This window comes from Mesoplodon densirostris, chromosome 8 (assembly GCF_025265405.1).
Source record: "Mesoplodon densirostris isolate mMesDen1 chromosome 8, mMesDen1 primary haplotype, whole genome shotgun sequence".
NCBI lineage: Eukaryota > Metazoa > Chordata > Mammalia > Artiodactyla > Ziphiidae > Mesoplodon > Mesoplodon densirostris.
In genome coordinates, this window is record NC_082668.1 from 19,958,001 (window position 1) to 19,980,018 (window position 22,018).

Consider the following 22,018-nt stretch of genomic DNA (forward strand, 5'->3'; position numbering starts at 1 on the left):
CCCTTCCCTCCCTCCCAAAGGAAACCACCATTCTAACATTTGTATTCATCATTAGCTTACCTTTTTTAAAAAAAAAAAAAAATGTTACCATGCATATTCATATCCCTAAACAATACTTTTTTGACATTTTAAATATGAGCTTTATTTTAAAATTAAAGAAACTCTGAAAATAAACACTTTTTTACAAATTACATCAAACACTTAAAACATAATCTGGGAATGTTAAACATTAATTCTTAATTCAAAATAATGACATTCATAGAATACATCCTGGTGCTGGCCAATATGGAGTTTACTTAAATCTAGTAGATTTTATGTAAGCTTAACCATTAATCCTTCCTAAAATTCAGTGATTATGATTCAACTTTATAAGGTTAAGCAAGTCTTCTGTGTAATACCCTCATATAACTTTTTCAAATACAAACATTTATACCAGCAAGGAAATTATTAAAACGTATATAAATTATGCTGAGGGGCTTGATTAAAAGGATTTCTATATAGAGAGAGGCATCTCACCTTAGAAAGCACACACACACACAAAACCACTTAATTGAATATAAGATGCCAGGACATTCTTTTAGTTATGTTCCACAGCACACTTCACATTTATAAGTGTCATTCTATTATATATGAACTGAAAACATATATTTTTTAAAAAGCCCTTGCCACGAGGGAGTGGAATATGCCTGCATTAAGCACAGAAATGCAGAGCTTTCTACAGGATATCAGCTGACTGCCTGTCTCCGGCTGGCTACCAGGCGCCACTGAAAACTGTCACCACCCTCAGAAAGGCAAGATGTTCTTGTTAATGATGTCCACGGCCTCCAGAATCTCCTCCTCCTTGATCACAAGCGGAGGTGCAAACCTGATGATATCACCATGGGCTGGCTTCACCAGAAGTCCATTATCTCGAAGTCACAGGCATACCTTCCAAGCATCACAGTCTTTGGTTTCTCTAATAACAATAGTATTTAATAATCCTTTTCCTCTTACAGCAGTTACAATATCAGAAGGTAGCTTCATGTGTTCATTTCTCAAGATGATACCCATTTGTCTGCATTTTTCAGCAAGGTTTTCTTCTTCCAAAACCTCAAGGGCTGTGATGGACACTCGGCAGCCTAGTGGATTGCCACCATACATAGAACCATGTTCCCCTGGTTTAATGGGCAACATTATTTCATCATTATACAACACTGTGGATACAGGGTATAAACCACCAGAAAGTGCCTTTCCTAGAAGAACTGTATCAGGTCTGACATTTTCGTGATCAATAGCCAGCTATCTACCAGTTCTGGCCAATCCTGTCTGTATTTCATCAGCAATAAACAGAACCTGGTGCTGGGTTTAGAGCTCTTGCGCACTCACAAGGTAGCCTGGATCCAGAACAACAACACCTGCTTCACCCTGTGTTGGTTCCATCATGAACGCCACAACATTTGGATACTGAAGTGCATGCTCAAGAACAGGCAGATCATTATAGGGAGTGATTTCAAAACCTGACATAAATGGTCCAAAACCATTGTAACTGGTTGGGTGTGTGGAACTGGAGATTGCAGACAGTGTTCTACCCTAAAAGTTTCTGGCTGCAAAAAACAATCTTTGCTTTGTATTTTGGGATACCCTTCACAGTAGTATATCCCCATCTCCACGCAAGTTTGCAAGCAGTCTCTCCAGCCTCCACTCCTGTAATCATAGGAAGAACTTCGTGGTAGTTGAAAAGTTTAGTAACATACTCTTTTTTTTTTTTTTTTTTGGCTGCATTGGGTCTTCGTTGCTGGGCTCGGGTTTTCTTTAGTTGCAACAAGTGGGGGCTACTCTGTTGCGGAGCGCAGGCTTCTCATTGCGGTGACTTCTCTTGTTTTGGAGCACGGGCTCTAGGTGTATGGGCCTCAGAGTTGTGGCATGTAGGCTTCAGTAGTTGTGCCTCGTGGGCTCTAGAGCGCAGGCTCAGTAGTTGTGGCACATGGGCTTAGTTGCTCCATGGCATGTGGGATCTTCCTGGAACGGGGCTCAAACCCATATCCCCCTGCATTGGCAGACAGATTCTCAACCACTGTGCCACCAGGGAAGCCCTAGTAACATACTCTTTGTATTCACCAGGCATGTTGTTGTAGAAAGCTGTAAGGTCACTTTATCTACCTGACTTTTTGAAGCGTTCATAGTCTTTGGATGACAGTGCCCTTGGTTAATAGCACTGTAAGCACTCAGAAAGTCAAAATATTTTCTGCCTTCTACATCCCATATCTAAATACCTTTTCCTCTCTCCAGGGCTACAGGTAAAGGGTGGTAGTTGTGGGCACCATATTTAGATTCCCATTCAAAAATGTAATCAGAGGATGGAGGGCCTTGGACTGTGTTTTTAGTTGCAGCAGATGTATTGGGTTGGTCAAAAAGTTCATTCAAGTTTCTCCGTACCATCTTGCAAACTTTTTGGCCAACCCAATAGCAGAAGCCACTGAAAAATGAATTGCATGGTGAAGGATAGCAACAGTCTGCACATGTGCTAGTCTGGAAAACGTGATGGTCCTTCAAGTAGGAATATCACCAACCATCCCTTCTTCCTACAGTTCAGATTAGAATACAGATTTTTAACCCAAGATCCACAGATGGTCTTCACAGGGTCCAGTAACTCCTGGCAGCACCTCCAAGACCAGCCCAGGACACGTGGCATCAACTGAACAGCTGCCCTAAACAATGTATTTTTTTAATTTTGAAAAATTAAATAGCAAGGATAGTCTATCTGTAATCCATCTGTATGACAGAGCAATACTGCCACTGTTAAGACTGCTAGGAGGCTGAGGGTGAGATCTTGGGTATTATTTAACCTCTTTGAGTCCCAGTTTCCTCATTGAAAAATGGGAATGAAACATTCTGTATAATGGAATAAATTCAACCTAGAATTCAATAGTAAGTGGTGAAAGAAACTTTGTCTCTCATCAAAATGTTTTAATACGGCCGTTGCCGCCGCCTCGGCGGACCAGGGAGCTGCCCACCCTCTGCTGCTCTGGATACACCAGAAATACCTCTACACGTGGAACAACTCCTACAGAACACCTACTGAATGCTGGCAGAAGACCTCAGACCTCCCAAAAGGCAAGAAACTCCCCACGTACCTGGGTAGGGCAAAAGAAAAAAGAATAAACAGAGACAAAAGGATAGGGACTGGACGTGCACCAGTGGGAGGGAGCTGTGAAGGAAGAAAGGTTTCCACACACTAGGAAGCCCCTTCGTGGGTGGAGACTGCAGGTGGCGGAGGCGGGGAGCTTCGGAGCCGCGGGGGATAGCACAGCAACAGGGGTGCGGAGGGCAAAGTGGAGAGATTCCTGCACAGAGTGCCGACCGGCACTCACCAGCCCGAGGGGCTTGTCTGCTCACCCGCAGGGGAAGGTGGGGCTGGGAGCTAAGGCTCGGGCTTTGGTCGGAGCACAGGGAGAGGACTGGGGTTGGTGGCGTGAACACAGCCTGCAGGGGGTTAGTGCACCACGGCTAGCCGGGAGGGAGTCCGGGGAACAGTCTGGACCTGCCGAAGAGGCGAGAGACTTTTTCTTCCCTCTTTGTTTCCTGGTGCGCGAGGAGAGGGGATTAAGAACACTGCTTAAAGGAGCTCCAGAGATGGGCGCAAGCCACGGCTAACAGCGCGAACCCCGAAGATGGGCCTGAGACGCTAAGTCTGCTGCTGCCGCCACCAAGAAGCCTGTGTGCGAGCACAGGTCACTATCCATACACCCCTTCTGGGGAGCCTGTGCAGCCCACCACTGCCAGGGTCCCAGGATCCAGGGACAACTTCCACGGGAGAGCGCACGGCGCGCCTCAGGCTGGTGCAAGGTCACGCCAGCCTCTGCCGCTGCAGGCTTGCCCTGAACTCCGTACCCCACCCTCCTCCCGGCCTGAGTGAGCCAGAGTCCCCGAAGCAGCTGCTCCTTTAACCCCATCCTGTCTGAGCGAAGAACAGACGTCCTCCAGCGACCTACACGCAGAGGCGGGGCCAAATCCAAAGCTGAGCCCAGGGAGCTGTGAGAACAAAGAGAAAGGGAAATCTCTCCCAGCAGCCTTAGAAGCAGTGGATTAAAGCTCCACAATCAACTTGATGTACCCTGCATCTGTGGAATACATGAATAGACAACGAATCATCCCAAATTGAGGAGGTGGACTTTGAGAGCAAGATTTATGATTTTTCCCCCTTTTCCTCTTTTTGTGAATGTGTATGTGTATGCTTCTGTGTGAGATTTTACCTGTATAGCTTTGCTTCTACCATTTATCCTACGGTTCTATTCATCCGTTTTTGTTTTTGTCTTTTTTTTCTTTAAAAACATTTTTTTTCTTAATAATTATTTTTTATTTTAATAACTTTATTTTATTTTATCTTTATTTTATTTTATTTTACCTTCTTTCCTTTGTTCCTTCCTTCCCTCCTTCCTTCCTCCCTCCCTCCCTCCCTCCCTCCTTCCTTCCTTCCTTCCTCCGTCCCTCCCTCCCTCCCTCTCTCTTTCTCTCTTTCTTTCTTTCTTTCTTTCTTTCTCTCTCTCTCTCTCTTTCTTTTTTCTCCCTTTTATTCTGAGCTGTGTGGATGAAAGGCTCTTGGTGCTGCAGCCAGGAGTCAGTGCTGTGCCTCTGAGGTGGGAGAGCCAACTTCAGGACACTGGTCCACAAGAGACCTCCCAGCTCCACATAATATCAAACGGCGAAAATCTCCCAGAGATCTCCATCTCAACACAAGCCAGCACCCAGCTTCACTCAACGACCAGCAAGCTACAGTGCTGGTCACCCTACGCGAAACAACTAGCAAGACAGGAACACAACCCCACCCATTAGCAGAGAGGCTGCCTAAAATCATAGTAAGTCCACAGACACCCGAAAACACACCACCAGACGTGGACCTGCCACCAGAGAAACAACATCCAGCCTCATCCACCAGAACACAGGCACTAGTCACTTCCACCAGGAAGCCTACACAACCCACTGAACCAACTTTAGCCACTGGGGACAGACACCAAAAACAACAGGAACTACGAACCTGCAGCCTGCAAAAAGGAGACCCCAAACACAGTAAGATAAGCAAAATGAGAAGACAGAAAAACACACAGCAGATGAAGGAGCAAGATAAAAACCTACCAGACCTAACGAAGAGGAAATAGGCAGTCTACCTGAAAAAGAATTCAGAATAATGATAGTAAAGATGATCCAAAATCTTGGAAATAGAATAGACAGAATGCAAGAAACATTTAACAAGGACCTAGAAGAACTAAAGAGGAAACAAGCAACGATGAACAACACAATAAATGAAATTAATAATACTCTAGGGCTTCCCTGGTGGCACAGTGGTTGAGAGTCCGCCTGCCGATGCAGGGGACACGGGTTCGTGCCCTGGTCCGGGAAGATCCCACATGCCACAGAGCGGCTGGGCGCGTGAGCCACGGCTGCTGAGCCTGCGCGTCCGGAGCCTGTGCTCCGCAACGGGAGAGGCCACAACAGTGAGAAGCCTGCATACCGGAAAAAAAAAAAAAATACTCTAGAGGGTATCAATAGCAGAATAACTGAGGCAGAAGAACGGATAAGTGACCTGGAAGATAAAATAGTGGAAATAACTACTGCAGAGCAGAATAAGGTAAAAAGAATGAAAAGAACTGAGGACAGTCTCAGAGACCTCTGGGACAACATTAAATGCACCAGCATTTGAATTATAGGGGTTCCAGAAGAAGAAGAGAAAAAGAAAGGGACTGAGAAAATACTTGAAGAGATTATAGTTGAAAACTTCCCTAATATGGGAAAGGAAATAGTTAATCAAGTCCAGGAAGCACAGAGAGTCCCATACAGGATAAATCCAAGGAGAAATACGCCAAGACACATATTAATCAAACTGTCAAAAATTAAATACAAAGAAAACATATTAAAAGCAGCAAGGGAAAAACAACAGATAACACACAAGGGAATCCCCATAAGGTTAACAGCTGATCTTTCAGCACAAACTCTGCAAGCCAGAAGGGACTGGCAGGACATATTTAAAGTGATGAAGGAGAAAAACCTGCAACCAAGATTACTCTACTCAGCAAGGATCTCATTCAGATTTGATAGAGAAATTAAAACCTTTACAGACAAGCAAAAGCTGAGAGAGTTCAGCACCACCAAACCAGCTTTACAACAAATGCTAAAGGAACTTCTCTAGGCAAGAAACACAAGAGAAGGAAAAGACCTACAATAACAAACCCAAAACAATTAAGAAAATGGGAATAGGAACATACATATCGATAACTACCTTAAATGTAAATGGACTAAATGCTCCCACCAAAAGACACAGATTGGCTGAATGGATACAAAAACAAGACCCATATATATGCTGTCTACAAGAGACCCACTTCAGACCTAGAGACACATACAGACTGAAAGTGAGGGGATGGAAAAAAATATTCCATGCAAATGGAAACCAAAAGAAAGCTGGAGTAGCAATTCTCATATCAGACAAAATAGACTTTAAAATAAAGACTATTAGAAGAGACAAAAGAAGGACACTACATAATGATCAAGGGATCAATCCAAGAAGATATAACAACTGTAAATAGTTATGCACCCAACATAGGAGCACCTCAATACATAAGGCAAATGCTAACAGCCATAAAAGGGGAAATTGACAGTAACACAATCATAGTAGGGGACTTTAACACCCCACTTTCACCAATGGACAGATCATCCAAAATGAAAATAAGGAAACACAAGCTTTAAATGATATATTAAACAAGATGGACTTAATTGATATTTATAGGACATTCCATCCAAAAACAACAGAATACACATTTTTCTCAAGTGCTCATGGAACATTCTCCAGGATAGATCATATCTTGGGTCACAAATCAAGCCTTGGTAAATTTAAGAAAATTGAAATTGTATCAAGTATCTTTTCCGACCACAACGCTATGAGACTAGATATCAATTACAGGAAAAGATCTGTATAAAATACAAACACGTGGAGGCTAAACAATACACTACTTAATAACGAAGTGATGACTGAAGAAATCACAGAGGAAATCCAAAAACACCTAGAAACAAATGACAATGGAGACACGACGACCCAAAGCCTATGGGATGCAGCAAAAGCAGTTCTAAGAGGGAAGTTTATAGCAATACAATCCTACCTTAAGAAACAGGAAACATCTCGAATAAACAACCTAACCTTGCACCTAAAGCAATTAGAGAAAGAAGAACAAAAAAAATCCCAAAGTTCGCAGAAGGAAAGAAATCATAAAGATAAGATCAGAAATAAATGAAAAAGGAAATGACAGCAAAGATCAATAAAACTAAAAGCTGGTTCTTTGAGAAGATAAACAAAATTGATAAACCATTAGCCAGACTCATCAAGAAAAAAAGGGAGAAGACTCAAATCAGTAGAATTAGAAATGAAAAAGGAGAAGTAACAACTGACACTGCAGAAATACAGAAGATCATGAGAGATTACTACAAGCAACTCTATGCCAATAAAATGGACAACCTGGAAGAAATGGACAAATTCTTAGAAATGCACAACTGCCAAGACTGAATCAGGAAGAAATAGAAAATATGAACAGACCAGTCACAAGCACTGAAATTGAAACTGTGATTAAAAATCTTCCAACAAACAAAAGCCCAGGACCAGATGGCTTCACAGGTGAATTCTATCAAACATTTAGAGAAGAGCTAACACCTCTCCTTCTCAAACTCTTCCAAAATATAGCAGAGGGAGGAACACTGCCAAACTCATTCTGTGAGGCGACCATCACCCTGATACCAAAACCAGATAAGGATGTCACAAAGAAAGAAAACTACAGGCCAGTATCACTGATGAACATAGATGCAAAAATCCTCAACAAAATACTAGCAAACAGAATCCAACAGCACATTAAAAGGATCATACACCATGATCAAGTGGGGTTTATCCCAGGAATGCAAGGATTCTTTAATATACACAAATCAATCAACGTGATACACCATATTAACAAACTGAAGGAGAAAAACCATATGATCATCTCAATAGATGCAGAGAAAGCTTTCAACAAAATTCAACACCCATTTATGATAAAAACCCTGCAGAAAGGAGGCATAGAGGGAACTTTGCTCAACATAATAAAGGCCATATATGACAAACACCCAGCCAACATCGTCCTCAGTGGTGAAAAACTGAAAGCATTTCCACTAAGATCAAGAACATGACATGGTTGCCCACTCTCACCACTATTATTCAACATAGTTTTGGGAGTTTTAGCCACAGCAATCAGAGAAGAAAAGGAAATAAAAGGAATCCAAATCGGAAAAGGAGAAGTAAAGCTGTCACTGTTTGCAGATGACATGATACTATACATAGAGAATCCTAAAGATGCTACCAGAAGACTACTACAGCTAATCAATGAATTTGGTAAAGTTGGAGGATACAAAATTAATGCACAGAAATCTCTGGCATTCCTATACACTAATGATGAAAAACCTGAAGGTGAAATCAAGAAAACACTCCCATTTACCATTGCAACAAAAAGAATAAAATATCTAGAAATAAACCTACCTAAGGAGACAAAAGACCTGTATGCAGAAAATTATGACACTGATGAAAGAAATTAAAGATGATACAGATAGATGGAGAGATATACCATGTTCTTGGATTGGAAGAATCAACATTGTGAAAATGACTCTACTACCCAAAGCAATCTACAGATTCAATGCAATCCCTATCAAACTACCACTGGCATTTTTCACAGACTAGAACAAAAAATTTCACAATTTGTATGGAAACACAAAAGACCCTGAATAGCCAAAGCATTCTTGAGAACAAAAAACGGAGCTGGAGGAATCAGGCTCCGTGACTTCAGACTGTACTACAGAGCTACAGTAATCAAGACAGTATGGTACTGGCACAAAAACAGAAATATAGATCAGTGGAACAGGATAGAAAGCCCAGAGATAAACCCACGCACTTATGGTCACCTTATGTTTGATAAAGGAGGCAGGAATGTACAGTGGAGAAAGGACAGCCTCTTCAATAAGTGATACTGGGAAAACTGGAGAGCTACATGTAAAAGTATGAGATTAGATCACTCCCTAACACCATACACAAAAATAAGGCTCAAAATGGATTAAAGACCTAAATGTAAGGCCAGAAACTATCAAACTCTTAGAGGAAAACATAGGCAGAACACTCTATGACAAATCACAGCAAGATCCTTTTTGACCCACCTCCTAGAGAAATGGAAATAAAAACAAAAATAAACAAATGGGACCTAATGAAACTTCAAAGCTTTTGCACAGCAAAGGAAACCATAAACAAGACCAAAAGACAACCCCCAGAATGGGAGAAAATATTTGCAGATGAAGCAACTGACAAATGATTAATCTCCAAAATTTATAAGCAGCTCGTGCAGCTCAATAACAAAAAAACAAACAACCCAATCCAAAAATGGGCAGAAGACCTAAATAGACATTTCTCCAAAGAAGATATACAGACTGCCAACAAACACATGAAAGAATGCTCGACATCATTAATCATTAGAGAAATGCAAATCAAAATTACAATGAGATGATATCTCACACTGGTCAGAATGGCCATCATCAAAAAAATCTAGAAACAATAAATGCTGGAGAGGGTGTGGAGAAAAGGGAACACTCTTGCACTGCTGGTGGGAATGTGAATTGGTACAGCCACTATGGAGAACAGTATGGAGGTTCCTTAAAAAACTACAAATAGAACTACCATATGACCCAGCAATCCCACTAGTGAGCATATACCCTGAGAAAACCATAATTCAAAAAAAGTCATGTACCAAAATGTTCATTGCAGCCCTATTTACAATAGCCCGGAGATGGAAACAACCTAAGTGTCCATCATCGGATGAATGGATAAAGAAGATGTGGCACATATATACAATGGAATATTACTCAGCCATAAAAAGAAACGAAATTGAGCTATTTGTAATGAGGTGGATGGACCTAGAGTCTGTCATACAGAGTGAAGTAAGTCAGAAAGAGAAAGACAAATACCATATGCTAACACATATATATGGAATTTAAGAAAAAAAAATGTCATGAAGAACCTAGGGGTAAGACAGGAATAAAGACACAGACCTACTAGAGAATGGACTTGAGGATATGGGGAGGGGTAAGGGTAAGCTGTGACAAAGTGAGAGAGTGGCATGGACATATATACACTACCAAACGTAAAATAGATAGCTAGTGGGAAGCAGCCGCATAGCACAGGGAGATCACCTTGGTGCCTTGTGACCACCTAGAGGGGTGGGATAGGGAGGGTGGGAGGAAGGGAGACGCAAGACAGAAGAGATATGGGAACATATGTATATGTATAACTGATTCACTTTGTTATAAAGCAGACACTAACACACCATTGTAAAGCAATTATACTCCAATAAAGATGAAAAAAAAAAAAAAGACTGTTAGGAGAAGATAATGTGACTTCAGTTTCCCTGTGAATTTACAAGAGCTCACTCTGGGGAAGCCAGTGAGCAAAGTCGTGAATGAGTATTCAAAAGCGTAAGGTTCACCATAGGGGATTTGGCAGAATTAATTTATGGACCATGTGCTGGAAGTCTACCAGGACAGGTAGTCACAGGAAGTGAGCTAACTCTGTATTTTCTAAGATCACTCTGGTTTTTCTCTGGCTCTGAGAAATAGATTAAAGCAAAACAAAAAAAAAATTGCTGGTATAAAATGAGTGTTCTAGGCTGATCTAGACACCAGGGCATGGTGGAGAGAGCAAGAATTTCACTGGCAGATGCTTGAGACAGTTACATATAAGAATTCAAGCTAGGCTCACCTAGGCATTCTGGCCTCAGATATAAAAGATGGTGCAATGGTGGTGATGAATGGCTGTCTCAAGTCATATTGTTCCAGTCTGGACTGGTTGCCCTCTACATCCATGCACAGATATCCTGAGAGCTCCCTAACCATTCTCCAGGGGATTCCCTCTGATTCTCTCTTTTGTTCGAATCTCTCATTTCCTGTATGACTCTTTTCTCATCCTTTGTGTACTTAAGCTTTGATGGAGAACATCCCCAGTAGTTTTCTTGAAGAAGAGGGGATGTGACTTAGATTTTTTGGAGGACTTGAAAGTTTCATTCTGCCCCAGTATTTGACTGATAGTTTATTTGAATATAGAATTCTGGGTTTACAATCATTGTAAAAGCATTGTTTCTCCCCACCTTCATGCTGCTGGGCAATGACAAAAGTCTTGTTTGCTGGGTTGCTGTATGAGAAGTCTAAAGCTGTTCTTTATTCTGATGTGACATCTTTTTTTTCTGAAAGCTTATAGGATCTTCTCTTTGTTTCCATTGTGATTACATTTCACAGTGATGTGCCTTTATGTGTGTCTGTTTCATCCATTTCTGCTGGGCACTTAGAGGATTATTTTAATCTAGAAACTTTTGTCCTTCAGTTCTAAGAAATTTGCACTGATTTCCTTCATTCTACTTCCTCTCTTTTCTCTTTTTGAAACTCCTATTATTCAGACGTCCTAGTCTGATCCTCTTAATTTTCTCATCTCTTCTCTCTGTTTTCCATTTTTTTGTTATTTTGCTGTACTGCCTGGGAAGTTTCTCCAACATTATCACCAACTCCAAACTTTTTTTTAGTATTTTATTTCTATCGTATTTCTAATTTTCAAGAACTGGTTTTTGTGATTGTTACTTTTTTATAACATTTTGGGGTTGGGGTGGTTCAGAGAAGTAATACCATCTCAACTCTCTGAAGATATTAAATATGGTTCATTTTTTTTTGTTTTTTGACATTTCCATCTCCCTGAATAGATTCTCTTTTCTCCAGATTGCTCTGTCCTGTGTGTTTATTATGGTCTTTATATTCCTTGTTAGAGTCTTTTTTCAATTATCTAGTAATCCTTGGCTGTCAGCTCATGATTAAGAGTAGGGGACTAGCAGAAACTAACACACCATTGTAAAGCAATTATACTCCAATAAAGATGTTTAAAAAAAAGAGGGGACTAAAAAGATGATTGGAAGCTCTGAGTATATGAATAGCTAGGACTTGTCAACTTTGAGTTTTACAGGGTTTTACTGTTTGGGGGATGATGTTAATATTTTAGGCCTTCCCTTGGACTGGTAAGATTCTTAAAGAAAGTTTTCTAGTCTCCTGCCCTTGCCTACAGGTAAAAGATGTGGCTGCCAGAGTTCTAGAAGCCAAGTATAGGCATAGGGCTGGGGGTGGGGATGGGAGTTATATTCATCTTTCAATATGCACACTGTCACCTACTCCCCTGTGCCTGGAATCCTCCAATCCAGAGACTGTTTTACCAACTCTCCAAAGAACAAAGCTGCCGACTTCTGTCATTGCCCAGCAGCATGAAGTAAGGGGAAGTGGATCTAGGAGTCTGTATCTCAAACAGCTTTCACCTAATTCTTTTTTTTAAAAAATTATTTATTTATTTTTCTTTTTGGCTGTGTTGGGTCATCATTGCTGTGCAAGGGCTTTCTCTAGCCGCAGAGAGCGGGGGCTACTCGTCGTTGCAGTGCGCGGGCTTCTCATCGCAGTGGCTTCTCTTGTTTGCAGAGCACGGGCTCTAGGCACGTGGGCTCAGTAGCTTTGGCTCGCAGGCTCTAGAGCGCAGGCTCAGTAGTTGTGGCGCACGGGCTTAGTTGCTCCCCGGCATGTGGGATCTTCCCAGACCAGAGATTGAACCCACATCCCCTGCATTGGCAGGTGGATTCTTAACCACCGCGCCACCAGGGAAGCCCCACCTAATCCTTATTTTTATCCTCTTCCTAGCCTCCAGTTTTAGAGGTACCTGCTATTTCCAAGTTGTATGTCTTTTGAGGACTCTGTAATATAAGTTGGATTGGTTCTCAACTTTTCCATTCCTGGCTTAGGTTTGACTTTCTTAGGTCTGCTAAGTCAGTCACCCCTCTAGATTCCAGAGTCCAGAAGTTTGATACTGTAGTCTCTTCCTGTTCTTCCCATTCTTAAGTGTTCATGTCTTTTAAACAACTCTATAAAACAGAGTCATTTATGCACAGATGCTCCTGGGATTCTTTATTTGAAGCTATTAGTAAAGATGGATTCTTCCAGTGGAAGCACATTATTAAGGAGAAAAATTGGACCTTGGATTTATTTGTTTAGTATTTTAGGTAAAACTTAGGAGTTTAAAGTTGAATTTCCATTATTTTTGTTAAATTTCAAAGTATGATTTAATGTTGAAGAAAGTGAAAGGATGTTGATCTTCTTATGGTCTCTTTTCTGTCAGATAATTTGTTTGCTGGTGGCATCCATAATATGTACCAAGTGTGTCAAATCTAACATATAGTTTATATAATAGAGAATTCAGTGAAATTGGATTATCTGTAATTTTTTTGTCAGTTTTATTCCTTTCTTAAAAGAGTATTATCCCCTTTCATATAAATATATTTAAAACAAAAGGGAACATTTCTTTTACAGATAACTGGTGCCTGAATTTTTATTCCCTAGAGTAAGCTGGGTGAATTGGAACCCTAATAATAATGTTTTATGTTTCTTAGAATGATCAAATGTGTACTTCAAGCTGTTTTATACCTTCCCAATCGTATCTCTTTGTGTCTATTCCAAGAACTTTTACAAGACTTTGTCTTTGTGTTCTTCAGAGTTTAACAACTCTTTTCTGGATTCATTGGGCTCTGATGAGGACTCTGGAAATGAGGATGTTTTAGATATGGAGTATACAGAAGCTGAAGCTGAGGAGCTGAAAAGAAATGCCGAGGTGGGTGACATTATATTCCCTTCGTAGGTCAAGTTGTCAGTACTGCTGCTGTTCCTTATCTTCAAAGGCCCCCACTGTCAGTGTCCATTGCAGGTCCCCTTCTGCCCCTTTGGCAGCCATCAGATGGTCTTCACTTTCTCTTGGCCTTTGCTCCTCATTTCTTACACAGAAGATTCAAAACAAAATGAAAAAAAAAACAAAAAAAACATCCTGATCACCTTATGTGCATGTTAGGTACTAACTTAGTAATAGTTCTCAAAGTCATATGTATATTAAATCACCTTCAGTTCTACCCAAACTATTTTATCTTTAAGGTTAAATACTAAAAATAGTTGATTGTTACTCAATAAAAACTATTAATGACATTAACTAGAGCACTTGAAATCTCTTTTTACCCTAAATAATTGCTTTTTTCCCATTTTCCAAATTTTTTGTAATTTTAATTACCCAGGATCCCACAATTTTAACACAACTACTGTTAGCATTTGATATATTCTTTTATCATCCCTACCCCAAAGTATTCCAAGTATGCTTTTAAAGTCATAGAATAAGTACAGTTTTTATCCTACTTGTTAAAGACTATAAGCATTTCATTTTTAATGGCTATACTGTATTCCATCAATGAACATGCTATTTATTTTATTTAATTTTTAGTTAACATTGAGCATTTAAGTTGGTTTTTTTTTCATTATAATAAGTAACATATCGAGGAACTGTATATGATTGTAGTGTTTTCTATATTAGGATTTTCTTCTTTAAGGAAATTCCCAGAAATAAATTACAGCATCAAAGTTTTTGAACATTTTAATGGCTTACCCTATAGCTGTATTTGTTCCCAAAATTATATCTTATAGTGCTGCCTGAAGTCCATGAATATCACTTTTCAGTTTTGTTTTACTTTTCTGCTAATAATATTTTAATAGCATTTTTTAAAATATTTAAAATGTAAAAGTTCATCCATAATCCCTATGGCAACACAGCAACTCTTTTCATTTTTTCCATTCTGTTTTTCAGTACTTAGCCATTAACATCTATTTTATAGAGCTATAGTTATTATGTGTGTTCATGTAAGTTTGAAAAACAAGTTAACATGTTGCTGACCCACATATTTTTTCTTTAAATAACTGAATAATACTGTACTGAGTTGATATACCAGTAACCATTTAACTATTACTGAGCGTATTGTTAGTTCCAAATTTTCATTATTTATAGATAATGCTACAGTGAATAATTACATACATATATACTGTTTCCTTCTTTTGCATTATTTTCTTAGGATAAATTCTTGGGGAGTAGAATTCTTGGGTCAAAGGATATGAACAATACCAACCACTGGGTTTTTTTATTGAGTCTAACCCCCCACACATTGAAACTTTGCCATGTCAGCTTTGATAATAAATTTAAAATTAGTGTTTTGCTTGTATTCAGATGAAGAGTTGAAAGTCATGCCCACTTCTGTTTTCCAGACAGGAAATCTTCCTCATTCCTATCGGCTCATCAGTGTTGTCAGTCACATTGGTAGCACTTCTTCTTCAGGTAAATGGACATTAGGATTTCAGCATTTTATAAATGGACTAGCCAGTATTTACTCCTTATTGGGTTGCTCTGAGCCTAGATTTGTGAGGTGTAAGTTAAATGCATCAAGAAAAACTTTGAAATCTTTTCTTTGATCACACTTAAGTGTGAATTGTGTTAATAGGTACAACTGTTTTGATTTCTCTATTCACGTGTGACCCAAATGTCCCTAAACAAAATATATTTATCAAAAAAGTTGTCCTGGTATAGTAAGGTGAAATGGGGTTGGCTGTTTCTCTTTCTGAAACTTCCTGTCCCTGAGAAAAATTCAACACTTTTTTTTTGGGGGGGGCGGTGCTGTGTCGGGTCTTCGTTGCTGTGCACGGGCTTTCTCTAATGCAGCGAGCGGGGGCTACTCTTCGGTGCGGTGTGCGGGCTTCTCATTGCAGTGGCTTCTCTTGTTGTGGAGTGTGGGCTCTAGGTGCCTGGGCTTCAGTAGTTGTGGCACATGGGCTCAGTAGTTGTGGCTTGCGGGCTCTAGAGCACAGGTTCAGTAGCTGTGGTGCACGGGCTTAGTTGTTCCGCGGCATGTGGCATCTTCCTGGACCAGGGCTCGAACCCGTGTCCCCTGCACTGGCAGGAGGATTCTTAACTACTGCACCACCAGGGAAGCCCGTTCAATACGTTTTTTTAAAAAAATAACCTTAATTTTAAGATTTTATTTATTTCAGGTCATTACATTAGTGATGTGTACGACATTAAGAAGCAGGCTTGGTTTACTTATAATGACCTAGAGGTATCTAAAATCCAAGAGGCTTCTGTGCAGAGTGATCGAGATCGAAGTGGTTACATCTTCTTTTATATGCACAAGTAAGAAACTTTGCCTGATCTGAAGCTGTGGGCTAAAAATCACTTGAATTCTTTTTTTTTTTTCTTTAAGGATAAAATGTTCCCATCAGTTAATTGGTTGACGATCTATGATTTTTATTGTCTTTGCTTAGGGCTCATGTCTTGATATTTCCAAAATATTTTTTCTCTTAACTCACTCAGTAGAATCTAGGTATAGAACTTAAGATCTTTTTATGATGGAAGCTGTCCTGTCATAAAACTTTTTGGTCTTTCATTGTATCAGCTAGAAGATCTGAGTTATATGGATAGGAACTACATAGCGTTTCTATCAAAGCTAGCTATTGCCATTCCCCCCAAGTATTTTTAAGAATCGGCACATGGGGTTAAGATGGTAATAAAATGAATGAGCTGCTTATTTAATAAAATTTAGGCATCATGGGATTATGCAGCCTTTATCAATGTTTATTTTCTGTCTATCCTCTGTCTCTGTTCACTGAATTTCCTATTTAACTTTTTATTTGTTTTATTTTAAGGGAGATCTTTGATGAGCTGCTGGAAACAGAAAAGACCTCTCAGGCACTTAGTATGGAAGTGGGAAAGACCACTCGTCAGGCTTCATGAGGAACAAACTCCTGGGTTGGCAGTGTGCACTGCATATTCTCTCTTACTGCCACCCACTTCTCTTTCCTCTGCCGGAGGAGAATTTAGAACTCTACTTGATGCGGGAGCAACAAACAGCTCAGGGCCAAACCAAAAGACGAAAACTGCAATTATGCGGAACGCTCCATATTAATTGTTTTATGGAAACTTTGGTCTCACATCTGTAGCTGATTATCCTTTTTTTCTCCTACAAGAGTGGCACTTCCTTTTGTCTTAGGAATACATGTTGTAAATATATATATATGTACATACACACACACACACACACACACATATATGTGGAATGAATGGAGCCTTAAAGAGTTAGGATAGCCCACCAGAGTATGCCTGCTCAAAATTAATAGCACAGCAGTTTGGAGATGAAATGAAGTCGTCAGAGTCCATTCACCTGAGAAATGTGTGAAGATATACATATCATTTGGCATTTAGCTTTTATGTTCCTTGAGTAGTTTCACTCACGTCTGTAATCTTCCATGTGTGTTTCCTATTAGTAAAGTTCACTGGAAAGCCAGCTCTCCATGTTACACTAATGACAGTTTGTCCTCCTGACAAAGGAGGGACATTTCTGCCGCCTGACTTGAGGAGCTTTTTAAAAAAAATTATTTCATGGATTCATAATGCTTTTGCTGTTTACATGCAGTCCCAAGAAATGGATTGTTGGTGCTTCGGAATGTGTTATGTTCCCACATTTGGTATTCATTGTACACTTCGTATTTTCTTTAAAGAGATTCCTTCACACAGTATTTTCATTGTATATCATCTATATTATTACCATGGTGAAGATAGAATCTTTTATTTTTCTTCTGTGTCATTCTTCCATGGAGCAAGCATTACCCTAACAGACTGCAGCCAAAACTTTAAGAGGTAGGAAAGTGATGTTGTCCCAATTGGGACTCCCCTACAAGATTACCTAGAGAATATGAAGAATGCTAGCATCTCTGTCTCCCATACATAGAGAGGTCAGGAGGAGTATCCTTGTGTTAAAGGTGAAACTCTGGACCACTAAAGCTGAAAGCCCTGCTTCAGGGGTGAAATTAAGCACATGAGCTATAGGATAAAGTTTAAACATATAACCATTTGCTGTCTGGCTTTGCCCTTAAAACAGGATGAGAATTAAAATATGATTGGTTTAGGTAATTCCAAGAACTAACAAATAACAAAGGTGCATATTATCTTGCTTTTTAGGTGCTTTGAGTTGAGGTTAAATGGGGTTCAACATTAAGTGCTATGTTAGTCACTCAGCTGACATAACCAGCTTGATTAAACAGCTTGTGAAACCATATAAAGAATGAGTTTGAGAGTAGAATTTTGTTCCTAAAATAATTTTGTGAGCCCAGGAATCATTAGGATCACACAGAGTTAAGTATAGCAAAATGAAACCTTCAACATTTTCTTTCATTTTTAAGTCCAACATCACAGAAGATGTAACATCTTTTCTGGAAGATTGCCTTAAGAGAGCTCCAGCCCTACTCTTGAAACTTGGATGTGTTCTGACATAGTAACCTATTCTAAAATATTGAATCTTTGAATTGTAAATGGCCCCAGCACTTTTGCTTAACTACTGATAAAAGCTTCGTCTCCTACCATTTACCTACCTGTTAAGGTAGTGAACTTTCCAACGTGGTACAGTGGTAGGATATGCAGGAGTAGTATAGAGCAGTGGAAAACACTTGTTTAAAAAACTAGCTTTTAAAATTTTGTTTATTTCCACTGGGGAGCCATTTTACTTTTTTCTTGGAAATAACTGGTTTTCTCATCTGTGAGTGAAGTGATAATCAAATTCTTTAGCTGTTTATTACTTCTCTGTGTCTGTATTTGAGAGCTTTTGAGAGATGCTGTTAAAAATGATTGGGATGATTTGACATGAGTGGGTGCATTTAGGGCAATTAAACAAATAGATACAATGCCATAAGCCTAGGTTGCCCATGAAGTACCCTCGTTTGACTTGCTTTTCATAGCTGTGTGTGCGTATGGTTTAGAAGTACACTTGGCTTGAACCTAATTTGATTTGCTCTTCCATGTCTTAGGCAGGAATTATTAGTTGAAAAAAGTAGATGAGTTATGTCACTGCTCATATACTTGCAGGTTTGGGACTTGAAATTCCCTTGATGTCTGTCCATTGTTTTGGCCTGGTCAGCCTTGCTCTCTCCCTTCACTCCTTCAACTATTACCCCTTTCACTACAGTTACTTTCTCATTTTGGTTCAGTGAAGGATTAATGACTACACATGGAGAGTTCAGCTGGACCATGTTGATGGAGTTTGTTGTTATTTTGAGCTGACTGTATGTATTTAAAAATTACAAGTAGATAATATTTTTTGTGCAGTTTGCTCAGAATTGGGGAATGAGGCATTTGGCATGTTGGTGCCCGAAAGGGACAAGTTAGATAGGGACGGAGAGCTTCAGTTCCAGGCAGCTTGCACAATAACTAATATTCCTATTGAAAATACCAAATATGTTACTTTAAATGACTTTGAATTGGAACTTGACAGTTCTTAGTTCTACACACAACTGATCTTAATTGGAATTTTCTGGAAGGGAAAGCTAAACTAAAATTCAAACTTGTTGATTATTATCACCTAATATTATTACAGAGGATTGGAAAGTTGCATGTGCCCAGGTGCTGCTATCACTTTAGAAGCCCTAACTATAATTTAGGCCTATAAGGAGGTAGATTCTGTTTTGTAGGGAATATATTTATGTGTACAGACTCAGAAGTTCTGTTTCAGCAGGATAGAATAAGAAGCAAGTCCATGAATTATTCTTCTATTTATATTTTGATTCCAAGAGCTACTTGTTTACTTGCCATGGTCTGTTAATTTCAGGCCTAACTTAATGGCTCAATAACAAATGTAAATGTGTTTACATTTTAAGAAGTATGCAGCGATACTTAAAGATCAGTTCATTAACTCTGGGAGGCAAATACTAGACTAGACATTTCTTTACTTCTCTCCTTGCTCAAGTGTAAAATTCTTCTAAAATAAACTTTAAGAACTAAAACCTCAGCAAGTGAATTGATGAATTTACCTATTCCATATTGAAGTTACCATTATGTAACTCTATAAATATAGCTCTACACATGTACAGCTAGTTGTATAATGAAAATTATTAGGAAACACCTAAATTAAAGAGATTCTTGGCAGTATCTCATATGTAGTGGAGCATTATGAGTGTAGAGAGAGCATGGGCGTTGAAAACATACACGAGAAAAAGGTAGTTTGTAAACTCATTTGTGATCTACTAAACAGAGATAATATTAAAACAAATAAAAATATTACCCTTCTTCCTCTTTCTTCTCTGTCCTCTAAATTGACTACAGTGGATGCTCTTGGTCATCCAACCATTTTTGCCCTTTTGTTTTAAATCAGGGAAACAGCTGGATCTCCAAGTACATGTAGATCTCGTGTATACATGGAGATTTTTAGAAAAGTCAACACCCAGTACTAGATGCAAGTCACATAAAAGTGTCCCCCCCAAAATAGAAACATCTTTTTCCTCCTCCCCATCTTGCTTTACACCGAGTAATGCTCTTTAAGTGTGTACAAAAACTAAACAGATTTCTGCCCTCTAACATCTTTCTAATGCATTACTTCAAAATTCTAATTTTGTCTCCATCAGTGTCTTATTAACATCTGAAAATATATATATATTTATTTTATTGGAAAACTATAGTTTGTTAGGCCTTGAGAGTTTTGTGACAGGTTTCTTTTGCTGTGTCTCACCACGCCCACTGACTTCTTTATGGCATGCTTTGATTACTAAACTTCAGGCAGTCTTTTTTTTTTTTTTTTTTTTTTTTTGCTGTACGCGGGCCTCTCACTGCTGTGGCCTCTCCCGTTGCGGAGCACAGGCTCCGGACACACAGGCTCCGCGGCCATGGCTCGCGGGCCCAGCCGCTCTGCGGCATGTGGGATCTTCCGGGATAGGGGCACGAACCCGTGTCCCCTGCATCGGCAGGCGGACTCCCAACCACTGCGCCACCAGGGAAGCCCAGGCAGTCTTTTGTTGTATTAGATTTACACACAATTAGTGTTTTCCTTTCCATGTGTGCTATGTGTCTGAGGTTTTGAAGTTTTTCATAAAAAATGTGCCAGTATGAATACAAGCAGTTGATTTCAGTAATTTGGACTTAAAGTGCAGAGGTTTGAAGTAGAGGCGTGTCCACTGGTGTCAGAATAGAGTGGATGAGGGTCTGCATCAGGACTGGAGTTCGTTAGGTCCAATGCCAATACAGAAGAGCAGTCATCTGAACTGGTCTGTTTCAAGAAGAGCATGGGTGGAAGGGTGAGACACAGTGGTTGTACACACCTCTCGTCTTTAGGTTTCCCTCCCTCTCTTTCCCTTCCATCCCCATCTTCTCTGGCCTATTGTCAGTGTTGTTTATTTATGCTACGGAGAGGAGAACAGAAGTAAGCTTCCTACACTTTGCCTAGTTGAGCCACTACTTGGTTTGCTGGCAGCTTTGGCCATATTATTTGTGAGGTGATTTTCTTTGTGTTCAGAGTGACTTTTGATTCTGATTCTTGATGTTGTTTTGTATGGAGCGGCACTTTATCTGTGTTTTAGCAGAACTGTTCCTCTGTACCCTGTACGGTTTTTTTGTTTCCTTTTTAAATTATGCATAGAGTTTTTTGTGTGTGAAATTAAAGCCTTTATTAACCTTGTGTTGGTTCACCTGTTATTTCTGAAAAGGACATATTCTTGCAGACACTTAACCAGTTGTTGAAGTTGTGGAAATCACCTTCTGTTGGCCTTCTGACTTGGACTTTCAAGCGCACTGTTACACCTTAAAGGGACTGGGATGGGAAACCAGGTATGGCTGAGTCGGCACCAACCTCCGGTGGATTTCATCTGAGGAGCCTGTGAAGCTTTGCAGAGGTTCTGGATAACAGTTTTGAAACCCAGCATGGGCCTTAACGGTGCTCTTCCTTGGCCTTATTACTAAGAGTACCAGAGACGGGGCTGAGATAGCATTTGCATTTCATACTTGCTGTTAGGCCTCAAGCCTAGGCCTAGTGGCTATGTTGCTCTCGCTGGGTACCGGTTAGTGAGTATTGTGAAACCTCCTAAATAGGGCCATCACCTGAGCCATTCAGCTCTTTCAAAGAATGGGTCCCCTTTAACATCACCTGAGGAAGGCAGTAAGAAAAGTATATGTGAAAAGGAAAAGCCATTACTCGGAAAGATACAAAACTGCAAAATGCTTCAGCCCACCTGCCATAATTAAAAATGAGTCATGATAAAAGCCTAGGGAAGGCTCTTCCATGAAGTGTTGGGCTGCTCTTCT

At 39.9% G+C, this 22,018-nt stretch overlaps 1 protein-coding gene and 1 pseudogene across 4 annotated transcripts in view; one reads left to right on the top strand and one right to left on the bottom strand.

The window, feature by feature from the left end:
• The window catches only part of USP37 (ubiquitin specific peptidase 37), a 98,379-nt gene extending 77,880 nt beyond the window's left edge, over positions 1 to 20,499 (top strand). For all 4 annotated transcript variants that reach the window (XM_060106646.1, XM_060106648.1, XM_060106647.1 and 1 more), the window contains 4 exons: positions 13,593 to 13,708; positions 15,175 to 15,244; positions 15,955 to 16,093; positions 16,606 to 20,499. In XM_060106646.1, the coding sequence (XP_059962629.1) occupies positions 13,593 to 13,708; positions 15,175 to 15,244; positions 15,955 to 16,093; positions 16,606 to 16,693 (413 nt within the window). In that variant the 3' untranslated portion in view covers positions 16,694 to 20,499. The remainder of the gene's footprint in view (positions 1 to 13,592; positions 13,709 to 15,174; positions 15,245 to 15,954; positions 16,094 to 16,605) is intronic.
• Positions 784 to 10,791, bottom strand: LOC132495381 (ornithine aminotransferase, mitochondrial-like; annotated as a pseudogene).
• Positions 20,500 to 22,018: the final 1,519 nt, after the last annotated feature.